The sequence below is a fragment of the Trachurus japonicus genome, chromosome 17, assembly GCF_045865225.1.
Source record: "Trachurus japonicus isolate A0001 chromosome 17, Traja_1.0".
In the NCBI taxonomy this organism is placed as follows: Eukaryota; Metazoa; Chordata; class Actinopteri; order Carangiformes; family Carangidae; genus Trachurus; species Trachurus japonicus.
The window spans coordinates 25,908,994-25,921,068 of NC_140923.1; the positions used below are offsets into that span (position 1 = coordinate 25,908,994).

Below are 12,075 nucleotides of genomic sequence, written 5' to 3' on the forward strand. Positions count from 1 at the left end.
ACGAAGAAACCACAAGTCAGGCTTGGTATATGCCAGAGCTCAAGCAGTATAACATCTACGTAAAGCAGTCTTAATCGTTATCATATATTGTAAATGTGTGTTGATAATACTCATGTATGTTTTAATTGAGCGGGCGTTGAGCTAAATTGTCCATAAAACGTGTCAGTTATTAGGTTTAACGGTCAGGCGCGACGGGGTTTCCCCTCACTGAAATACAGGGGTCCTCGAAGTGGCTTCCACTAACAAAGCAGGATCCAAAATGTCGGGAGAGGTGTATCTCCTATGGCTCCTCTCGCTTTTACAAACGGTGAGTTAATTAAGTCAAAACGGGCAATTGTCGCCGCTTTCTGTAGTGCCTTTTTAATAAACACAAACGGTGGGTGAATCCGTCAGCTGTCTAACGTTATGTGTAGTTTTGTGAGCCTCATACTGTTTTGCCCGTAGCTTCAAAATGACGTGGCTTAACCCCAGCGGCTGCGAGTGATGCTGCTGAAATGAAGCTTCCTGGATGTTTTGGCCTCTGCTTACAGTTTTCACTCACCCAAAGTAAAATCTGTGCTCTGTTCGGTAAAGCGAGCCCCCCAAAGAAACGACTGTAGTCAAAATACTAGATATAAAATTACCTAAAATTACAGCGGGACTCTATTAGCAACCAAGAAGTGTATAGAGAAAGCGAAACACCTAGCGTTAACGTTATGGTAACACATAACGGTAGTATCTTGATTGACCTGTATGTTCAGGTAGATCTGACAAAACAAATAACCAGCAGCAGGACCCGACCCCCTGATATTATCTGCCAGTTGGACATCTAAGCAGCTATAAGCACTTGTGTGTTTTAGTAAATATGTTAAACACATCCCAGGCGGCTACATCCTGAAATATGACCCACCCATTTACCCACAGGGAAATATACTCTAAAGTTTATTGATCGTCAATTGGCAGATCATCAAGGGAATATACAGCATTGCGATTGTATTGTATTAGATGTGTTTTCCTCTTATCATAAACCAAGAGGATATTAACTTCCAAGTCAGGCACTTTACTTAATATAATGAATATAACACCAGTTGCGGCTATATTGTCCTTAAGATCACTTAAACGTAAACCATATTGGTTGTATTTAAAGCACATCTTGTCCCTATTTTGTAGAACATCTCACTTTAATGCTTATATTACCTTTTGGTTTCCATTACAGCCCTTTGTTGCACTTTTAAATGCTGAATACAGTAGTTCTTAATGTCAGGCTTTTTTTTTAATTTTTTTTTTTAAATCACTTGCCTATTGTGCTTCTGTGCTATGTGTTTCTGCATGTAAGTAGTGAGCAAGCACTTTATAAATTTCTCCCCTCCCTGTTTCCCTTTTATCTTCTCCGTCCTCTCTCCAGCTGTCGGCATATGGTGCCGAGCTGTCGTCGGAGGCTTGCAGGGAGCTGGGCTTCTCCAGCAACCTGCTGTGCAGCTCCTGTGACCTGCTCGGGGAGTTCAGCCTCACCAAGCTCCAGCCCGACTGTCGGGAGTGCTGCCAGCAGGAGGCCCAGATGGAAGCACGCAAGGTAAAGGGAACAACAGGGACCAGAAACAGACAAACAGAGAGTAATAGACGGTCTAGATTCAGTCACAGTGTGGAGCAAAGACCTGAAAAGGAGATTTAGTAATAATAGAAAATCTCATCATCAGTGAGATTAACAAATGTAACTGCAGTAAAAGAATAAAAGGAAGGACAATTACTGTTTCTGTTGACTTGATAAATGTGATGATGCATAACAGATAGTTAAAGCAGAAGTAAGCGATCCGGTCGTTTTGGCTAATGCTGCGTTCCAGGCAGGCTTTTGAAACTGTAAGTTACAGCTTCAAGTCACAATTTACGACTTTGTAGCGTTCCAGGCAACCCACTCGTGTTTTTCCGACCTGTTTTACCTGTGAAAGTCACTATAACGGCCACTCGTAACTTCACGAGTTACGGGTTGCCTTGAACGCACCATAACGTCTTGTCAGCCGATGGAGTTAGCAGCCCCCGCCCTCGTCATGGATCTATTGGTCTTCGTCCCTACGTCACCACATTCACGTGCATCCCTTGGCTGCACACACAGCCCTGCATGCCGTTCTCTCTCCTCATTGGATAAAGCTTGTAGGATACGAGAAAAGTTTTCTCCTCGGCTCAGAGCAGAGCAGAGTGACTGACAGACCCGTGTTTCAGTCCAAACACTTTATGTAAGTGATTGCTGTCGGAAGATATAACTATTTAAGACTTATATTAACACAAAAATATCGCTTACTTCTGCTTTAATCAGTTGTGTAGACTTGCGTTGATCTGTATGCTGTCTCAGCATGGGCGCCTCAGTAGGTAGTTTTAGTACATTTGAACTCATTTTAACAACCCAGGTTGAGCTTTTCCGTCACCAGGTCTGTTGACACTGTTGGCAGCTGTGCGTCAGATCTGAGCTGCCAAACAAACTCCGTCACTTGCCGTCTGTCTCATGCTCACAGACGAGGCTCCTTGACCCCCCCGGCTTGACACACCCCAGGGAGTCGACATGTTAACTTTTCTCAGTAAGACCCTCCCGGTAAACCAGTGAGGAGGTGTTTCTGGGTGCTCATTACTCTTGTGATTACAGGAAACTCAAAAGGAGTCCCTGCTGTGTTCTGTCGGATAAACACAGAGTGAAGTGACGGTGGAAAAACAATGTAATTTCTCTTTGATTAAGCAAATCCCCTAGAGCGTGCGGGGTATCCTAGCAACAGCACCTTGCAAAAGTGCAGTGCACACCTCATTACACCTCTTGATGATAACTCTGCCTCAGACAGACTCTTAGAGGAAAGATTGCCCCTTGCTCCTCACGATTTGAGTGAAAATGTCACTTAGAAGGGCAATTGGCTGTCTCCAGCTGCACTAAGAGGGTAACAGTAGAAGCGACAGTGTCACTAAGCACATTTTCTCCTCAGACGGCAACAATTATCTGCCTTTTGAATTCTTTGAGTCTCGCAATTGACATCAGTGCCATGTCATTAAACTCTCTGAGAAATGGCATAGTCTAGTTGATTAGTAAGATTCACTGAGCATGGAGGACATTTCGGTTACTTATTTTCAAATGTGTAGCTCCTCTGCAGAGGACCCGCGCATGGCAGCACCTCGGCTCCTGTGGGTGCCGCTAAACAGTATATCTCTGTAGAGTAGGAAAACCTTTGCCAGAGTCTCTCCAGTCCATGTGGTGGCGTCCAGTCGATGGCAATAAAATGAGAAGCCCACAGCACAGCGCTATAAAGCTGCAGGTCTGACAATATTCTGTATTTTTCCATATCAGTAACGTGATCCTGCTAACAATGTTGTCCGTGACGTTAAGGCCAAATAGAGTTTATTCCTCAGTGCTGTAGAAACGGACTGTTAAAAGACTACATCCACACTGTCCTGATGCTGTTACTCAGGTGATAGTTGTTCAGCTGAATATGGTCTCCACAAGACTCACCATGTACTGTTGCGTTCCCAACTGTGAAAAATTAATTACGGGAGGTCCACAGCTCTTAAAGTCTTAAAAATGGTTTGAATTTAGCCCCTTTGAAGGTATTAAAGTCTTACATTTCACTTTTGTGGGTGTGTTTGCTGGCTGGAAAATTGAATGACACTGTACTTCTATAAGCTTCACATGAAACGGTGGAGTGTGCATACACAAGACTGTTCAAACCTAGAATTACCTAGATTATTCTTCAAACCAAGTATTAAATCTATTTTTTGCCACACTGAGTCCAGGGCCTGTTGACGTTGATTATATTGTTAGGTAATATTAATATAAGTAATATACACAGCTGGGAAATACTGACTGAATGACAAGATTGTCAAGAAATGTATTAACTTGATGAATAAGTGTAGGTTTTGTCCCAGCTGGTCGTCCATCATTATTCACTGTATGAAATACGTGTTGAATTAATTTTTAGGAAGCTGTTTTTATAGCGAGATGGACTAAGACAAAATAAAACCCTTTTCACAGCACCTTTGGCATTTAAAGTCTTAATTGTGATCTCAAATATTACAGGTCTCTGTTTGACTCAAAAGGGCAACAGCTGGGGCTCATATTTTATCAGGCGTGTTCGGTTCTCGTTAACCTTTTCTCGTCCGTTTGACTAATTCTTTTATTGACACCGCAACATCATTTATGTGTGTTGTTTGAACATTTTAGGCGGTTGTAAACGTAGTTGATCGCTGCCTCTGTCTGCGAGGTTTACGGCAGGCATACCAAACCTGGCAATGGCTAGAGAGTGATCCTAGCCATTTGCCGATTAGTGAGTTGCAACATGTATCTAGAGCAGCCACAGAGAGGCCGGCTGAATCATTTCGCTGCACGCAGCTCGACAGTGAAACAAAAGCTGGAGTGGTGAAATATCTTCAGTGCGTTATGAAGCTGTGTTGGGACTGATTGGACTGTGGCAGAGGCTGTCAGTGGAGTGGGTGGTCCTTCAATGTGGTCAGGGGGCATTCGTGTTCACACTGCTTAAACAATGTGACCACCTAATGTGTTCAGAGTGAGTCGGTCTCATGGATCCTCAAAGTGTTTTTAGGGGCGACCTGAAAGGGCTGCTAGTGTCAAGTCTGAACAGGCGATAGAGAAAGTCATGCTTTTATGAACGTTTTTGGCATTGAAGTCACTAATAGATGGGCGTCCAGCTCATTAAGAGCACGTCAAAGTGTTTAATACTCCCAGGGCTCGATGTTAAGACATCTGCCGTTTGATTCCAGCATTGTTGTGACTTGTCTCTGATCTGCCATGTGTGGTGAATAAAAAAACACCCAAGATGTCATTATAGCAGTGTTGGGTTGTTACAGAAACACAAGGAAAGAGAGGAAGAGGATCTCAGCTTTGTGTGCTGAATTTAATTTGCTGTGTGAACCAGTCGACCAGGCCATTTACCTCTCCGCTCCCTGAAACCCGGCGAGCAGAGCACGGCTCTGAAATACTGCTGCGACACTCCAATTTCCTCTAACTTATTGTGTATTGGTGCTGGAGGTTTGATTACAAGTGAGCCCAGCACAAACCGCCATCCATCAGCCCTGCTCCATATGCACAGGCTCTCAGTTTAATGACCCCCAAGGAGTCGCCTGGACACGTTTATGAATCAGTCTGCCTGAATCAAATTACTCCTTCAGGCCAGGCGTCCCGCCACCAGCAGAGCCCCGGTCTATTCTGTCTCTGTGTGCGGGCATTGATGTGTGTGTGTGTGTGTGTGTGTGCTTGTGGGGGATCTTCCTCATGGACTACCTTACAGCGTGTTTCTTTGCACACAGCTCTATCCTGGCGCCATCCTTGAGGTGTGTGGATGAAAATTGGGGAGGTTCCCCCAAGTCCAAGGTGAGTTTTCTTTAGAAATATGATATATGATACATAAGATGCTGTCTTGTTGTGAAATATCTCCTCTTCCTGGAAGAGGAGCTCATGCCTGCAGTAATTCTGTCTTAATCAATGGAGATGAGTGTAAAATATATCCTTTTGAAATCACTCTTTTCAGTAGGTGGTCTAAAGTGCCTGCGGGCAGGTTTTCAAACAAGCGTTTGAAGTTTTTTTTTCTCTCCTCTGCATCTTGGGAGCAGACCTCCCATCTCTGCTCAGTGTAACATTTGGTTAATTCAGTGTCGGGTTGCGTTGATGGAGTTAGTGCAGCTCGCCTCAGCACAGGAGGGGAGGGGGGGATCTGCAGCCCTGTCTGCTGTCCGTGCCATATGGTTGTTGTTTGTTTACTTCAGCTGTAACGTCCTGTGTTCTCAACTGTCTCCTACACTATTAACGCTGCATTCTCAGGAGGTTTTGCAGTTGTCACTAATTACAGACCTCGGTGCTAAAATAAAAAGGCTAAATGACTGATTCATTAGCAGACATTTGTCTCACCAATGTGTTTATCTCCTCAGCTTTTGTCAGGAGCGACAAGCCGAAGATGTTCAAGGGTCTTCAGATCAAGGTAGGGATGATGAAGGCGTACCAGAACGATGTCTGACATACTCTGATGATTAGACCTTTTAAGCTTCATCTGGAGAAGAAAAAGGCGATATCTAAGAAATCAGATTATGTTGATCAGATGACTCACAAACATGCTTGTGAATATTTTTCATTTGTATTGCGGTTGAGCCTTCCTCCTTAACACTCCTCCTCCTCGTTTTGTCTCTCACCCCCCTCCCACACTTCAGTACGTGAGAGGCTCAGATCCTGTACTAAAGCTTTTGGACGATAACGGGAACATCGCTGAAGAACTCAGCATCCTCAAGTGGAACACAGACAGCGTGGAGGAGTTCCTAAGTGAGAAATTAGACCGGATATAGACAAGTCCAACATTTTTTCCCCCTTTTTTTTTTAAAGGCCTTAGTCAAAGGGTCAATTCCTCCCATTTACAAAGAAATGTGTTTTACAACTTGTCCCTTAACACATATGCAGATACTTTCTGTTTTGTGTGCTGATGCTGAGAGAGTCGGTCCCTGAGAGTTGTGCCTCCTCTCTCAGGTGAATTGAATTTTGTTTGTGGCGCTCACAGCACTGAAAACTTGATTCTTAAATATTAATCAGTTACTTGTCTTTCCCAGAGCTGTGTCCTGATTACTGTAGATTTACCACTAACACACTTTTCACCAGTGTACGTCAGAGCTAGTTTACACTGGAGGATAAAAAAAGCGAAAAAAGGAACCTGTTTCTGAAGTGGCTGCAGCTTAAAAATGTAATCATGCAAATGTAATTTTCCAATGTGTGAAGGACCACAAATGAAATTCTATTCACCTCCATTGTGTTAACTTTGCAGCAGAAATCTCTGGAGAGAGATTTTTAAAAAACTTGAGCAACTCAAACAAATCTCATATCTGCATAGTGGGAGACTCCAGGGGCAAATAAGAGCGCGCCTCCTTGTAGTCTGGGTGAACTGACCTTTAGGTTATTTACCAATTTGTACACAACTTGGCCTTGATAGATGGATGTTAAATGACTGCTCTCTGACTGTTTTTGTATCTGAAAACCACAAATCCCCGGATTTTACCAAACAACTAACGAGTTTGAGACGACATAATCACAAGCCCAGAAGGACAGCACACCCAAATGATGATCAACATTTCAGATGAATCATGTATGAAATCTGTTCCACGAGGTTTGAGAAGACCAATAGTACATCATGAACTGTTTCGTTGTGTGTCAGTGGGACGGTCTGTTCCCCCTCTGTCTGTCTGATATTCTTGTATAATTATTTTTTATAACGCTCGACATTGTGACTTTGTAGCAGGACAGAATGGATCCTAGTTTCTCTCCACATGCAGATGTTTTTGCGGAGGCACTTATTGGTGAAGACCTCACAGTAAACCAGTGTTGGGATGTGAGGTCTGATGTATGTTTGTGTTTCTCTGCATCGTCTGCTTTGAAGAGGAACTGGATTCATTTTGGATGCTTGTTTCTGAGGTGGAGGTTTAAATATGCAACAATAAACAAAGATCCCAATGGTTTCTCTGCCAATGGTGCATTATTTGATTAAATGGAAAGCGCTATAAAATCACATTATCCCTGAACAGATGACTCCAGTCTAAGAGACTGGGCTCAGACTCCAACGACGTGGGTTTGCTGATATCTAGTGGTGTGGAGCAGTGTTGCAGCTCGGTGCTGTGGTGGAGCGACACACTGCAGGTTTACAAGATGAGCTAGGAAACAAGCCTTGTCATTGGCTTGACTGATGAATAGATGGTAACCTTGAGGTTGCCCACCAAACATGTTGTTACTTATGATTTTTTTTTTCCTTTCCAAATACATTATTCCAGAAAAACAAAAGCATTACCAAATACAACCGCATCACTGCAGTGAGAGGCAAAAATCCAAATATAACAAAACCAAATGTATTGATCAACGGAGGCGGACTTTAATTTTAACCTGTCGGTAACCAAAATATCACAGTGCACGTATCTGTAGAAAAGGAAAAAGTATCATCCTTAAATCTGTCCTATTTTTAAAAATCCTGTTGGATTTTATTTATCTCTGAAAATCTGGTTGCTCGTGTGTTTCTCTAGCAGAGGGGAGGCCAAACCAAAAAAAAACCTTCTGACTTCTGGTACAGACATATGCAGCATCAAAATGCAGGAAGGACTACAGAAATACTGTGAATCACCTCAAGAGACACGCTGGCACAGATCCACCATCTCTGGCGTTTTTCACCATCACTCCCCCACAGCTGCCAGTCTCCATACGCAGAGACAAGTTACAGACTCACACTGTCCATATTTTCACATCTGTGTTGACGGCTTTTGTCTGACGAGATGCAACAAATCACTGCCACTCACATAAAATAAAGTGATGTTGACAACTACATCGTCCTTGTAACGCCTTTAGTGTGGAAACAACAGTTACAAGCATGTTGCATCATTAATGTTTGCAGAGGAACTGGGCTGATGAGACACACTCAAGAAATCAAAACTTTATTTCCAAACATAAAAATAAAACGATTCAGTAAAACTAATGTGTAAAAAAAAAAAAAAAAGAAGCTTCAATTACATAGTTTGCACATTTAATAATATCTCATAACCACTACTGAAATGAAGTATTTTGCCACAACTCCTCTCCTGATGGACTGCTGTTTGGATGTGAGATATCACAGGCTTTTATTATCAGACAGTAAAGATCGAATGCAAATATGAGACAACTGAAAAAATAACATCCAAGAAGTGTTTGCAAAAAACTGTCAGAGCTGGAGTTAAACATATTTCTGGTCTCTCCTGGCGCCCTCTGAGTGCTGATCGCCCTGTTGACGTTTGTAAGCAACATCAGGGTAACTGAAAGACAAGAGGCGACACATGTAAGAAGGTCCTAAACGAGTTCAGAAATCATTCAGCGTTGACTTTTCTACATAAATCTGTGTTTTGTGTCTCACCGTGGTTTTTCATCTTTCACCATTTCCCTGAAAGCCACTGACTTCAAGACACCACCAATGACCAGGACGCCCCCTCCTATCCAAGCTACAAACAGTGCAGGGCCAAACGTGTATCTGGGGAAAACAGATAACGTTATTTAGTAAAACATCATGTTGATCCAGCATCAGAGTGATATGGAGATAATCAAAAAAAAAAGAGGCAAAAATGATAAATGTGATGTCCTACCTTGGTATTCCTCCCATTCCTCCACCTATCCCTCCTCCCATCCCACCCTGCATCCCTCCATTCATGTTGGACAACCTGAAGGAGGCCACGATCTGATTGGCGTAGATAGAAGCTCCAGCAATGCCGCACACACCTGAGGGAGTGACAAACAAAGACAAAATACAGGAACTCAACGACTGGTTAACTTCATTGACAAATAAACTAAAGAAGTCAAACCTCTCTGAGCTTCATTTGTGTTTATCTATACACTTCTGCCCCCTACCAGAAATGACAAACATGATGCCAGCGGTGAGGCTCATCTTGGCCTTGGTGGTGTCCTCCATGCTGGTCATTGTGAGGCACGTCAGGGAGAAGACCGATATCACCGCCCCGAGTATGCTCAGCACCACACCCACTATCATCAGTGCCCGCACGGCCTGGAAGGTCCCTGGTGGGCAGGAAACACACACTCACTCAGACATGCAGGTTACATTAGTAAGGCTGAGTTGGATGTGTCTGCGTTTTAGAAATACAGACTTCATGAGTCCAAAGTCCCCCAAAGGCACCGAGCTAGCTACTCTCCCCCAGGGTGTGACATAAAATTCACATGATTTAAGTGGTTGATTACATTATGTCTAAAAATACTGCACTCAGCCTAACCCATCACGTGTTAGTTTTTTAAATTGTAGAGTGTAAATCCCCTCTCCAAAAAATAAGGAGATGCAGCCAGGGCCATTGTATAGGGGAGAAAGGTGATGATAATTCTAGGGGCCCAGCGCCCAGTAGGGCCCACAAAAAAACCCAGTAGTCTAATCTTTGTATGACTGATTTATTCTGCATAAGACCCTGACTAATACTCACAGTAATGCTGCATTAGCATCAAAACAAAGTAGGCTAAATAAAAAATGATAATACATACGTAGTCTAAGAAAAAAAAGTGGAAAAGTCAGGGGTAGGGGCCCACTTTAGTATTCTTTAAGGGGGCCCAGAATCCCTAGCAACAGCCCTGGATGCAGCTTGATGTTTCTGAAAGTACTAAATAATTCACCTCCATATCTAACAAAAACATTATTCTTCCTGTTAAATCCATGTTTTAAAAAAGTTAATCAAACTGTTGTATAATAATTTTCAGTACAACTCTCATATTGTGAGAGGATGACGTGATCGTTAGTAAAATGATTGAGTGTTTTCTTGCAGTAGGTGTGTTGGAGGAACCTGCCCTTTGCATGTTGTTTGTTCTGCTTCTGATAACTGTATTGACAGATCTCTGCCTGGCTGTGTCCATTATAGTGACCTATAGAGTGCATGCACTGCAGCACAGTGCAAACACTGATAGGAGTGGGCTGGACACGAGAACAAGGGTTTGTATGAGGACAGAAACTGAGACCAACATGATTTTAAAACAATAATCAACAACAGGGAAGGAGAGAAGTTTCTATTCTTCTCTTATCATCAGCCCGACTCACTCTTGCTCACAAACACACATGCAGCAGTCACCAAACACAGTGGGACGAGAAAATGACGCCTCACGCTCATTGTGAATGTGAAAAATAACCTAAATACTGGTTAAAATCTTAGTAAAAGTAGTCTAAATAGACTTCTTCCCCCTTTTTATCTTTCTTTTAATATCTAATATTAACGTTCCCTGTAATTCGAATTGACTAAATCTCTCATCAAACCTTTAAACTCACTTTTATTTTTTCAATTTCTCCATATTTTGGCTTCAAATTCTAACAAACACATTTCAACCCTTAATAACCGGCCTCGTCACTACATCAGAGGAAGTTGGGCCCAGACAGTGAGAGAACTTCCTCCTCACCGTGTTACTGGAGATCTCTTAGAAAACTCAGCAAACATCTCACAATAAGTAAGAAGAAGATTATTTAAATTAAAGAAGACCAGTTCACTACACAAAGGAAACACACCTACTTTGGATGGATGTGAGTTATGTCCTACCTGAGAAGCCCAGGAGGCCATAGAGTGGGCGACACTCAGTGAATCCAGAGGACGCCGTCTCACAGTCCTGCCACAGACCCTTGTAGGTGTAAACAGACGTCACCACGTCCCCCTGCCTGTCTTTGACACTCCACTTGTTCATGACCGTGGCTGCGATGAGGGCCGCTGCTCCGATCAAACCCAAAACGAATCCACCGTTCTGCAGAGCTGATGGCGCCATCGTGGTCCTCTCCTTTAGGATTTAGAAAGTACACCAGGGAAGACACAGTGTGTGTGTGTGTGTGCACAGTTGAAATAGCTGATGCTAAAAACCCAAAGTCTATCTGCGTATGAGAATGCGTTAAGGGGAAGATGCCACAGGTGAGCAGGTGTGTGATGGTCTGACTGGCAGAGAGTGAAACTGGGCAAAATGGCACTTTGTAGTGATGGTGGCGTTGGGCGGAGGCGGACAGGTTTCGCCCAGTGGGTGATACAGCAGCGCTGGGCTGGGCCGCCTCGTGCTGAGGGGTGTGGACACAGTTGGTAACAGGCACACCTGGCACCTTGACGACAACTGACCGTTTGAATGTAAATACAGGAAACTGAATCACAGACTCGGTGCTGGTCAGGGAGTGAACTGTGGTGTTATCTACTGGGGCGACCAGGAGAAGATGCAGCACTGCTGAGAGACCAGCAGCAAACACACACAGATGAGTGTTTATCATGTCTCAGGGTGGAAAAAGAGAACACACACCTGCCCATGGGAGACCAGTCATGCACCAGATGTAAAAGTTCACATCAGGCCTTGAAGCGTTACTTTTTAAACAAGGTGACAAAACAAACCAGTAACGTCAAACTCTGAAAGGTCAGGGGTCAAACTCAGCTGCACCTCTGAACCTATGAATTGATAAAGATTTGGCGTTTTGCTGCCTGGAGGTTACAACATCCCCAGTTCATGTCCAGCCGAGGACACATTCATTCTTTTGACTCAGGACGCCGGTTGTCGTGAACTGAGACGAAAGCACAGTGGTTTCAGTGTGAGGACATTCCCACTCTGAGTGTGAA

At 43.5% G+C, this 12,075-nt stretch overlaps 2 protein-coding genes across 3 annotated transcripts; one reads left to right on the forward strand and one right to left on the reverse strand.

The window, feature by feature from the left end:
* Nucleotides 1–154: 154 nt before the first annotated feature.
* selenof (selenoprotein F) lies at nt 155–7,468 on the forward strand. The gene is made up of 5 exons (XM_085804323.1): nt 155–307; nt 1,385–1,552; nt 5,275–5,338; nt 5,893–5,942; nt 6,169–7,468. The coding sequence occupies exons 1-5, from the start codon at nt 260–262 to the stop codon at nt 6,298–6,300; spliced, it is 462 nt and encodes a 153-aa protein (XP_085660449.1). The 5' UTR covers nt 155–259; the 3' UTR covers nt 6,301–7,468.
* A 934-nt stretch (nt 7,469–8,402) lies between these two features.
* Nucleotides 8,403–11,406, reverse strand: cldn18 (claudin 18). Of its 2 annotated transcripts, XM_085804017.1 has the most exons (5): nt 11,032–11,406; nt 9,359–9,523; nt 9,097–9,229; nt 8,871–8,984; nt 8,403–8,772 (listed from the first exon to the last, which is right to left on the reverse strand). In XM_085804017.1, the coding sequence occupies exons 1-5, from the start codon at nt 11,249–11,251 to the stop codon at nt 8,694–8,696; spliced, it is 711 nt and encodes a 236-aa protein (XP_085660143.1). In that variant the 5' UTR covers nt 11,252–11,406; the 3' UTR covers nt 8,403–8,693. The 2 variants fall into 2 exon arrangements, with proteins under 2 accessions (XP_085660143.1, XP_085660144.1); XM_085804018.1 differs by lacking the exon at nt 8,403–8,772 and having other exon boundaries at nt 8,867–8,984.
* Nucleotides 11,407–12,075: the final 669 nt, after the last annotated feature.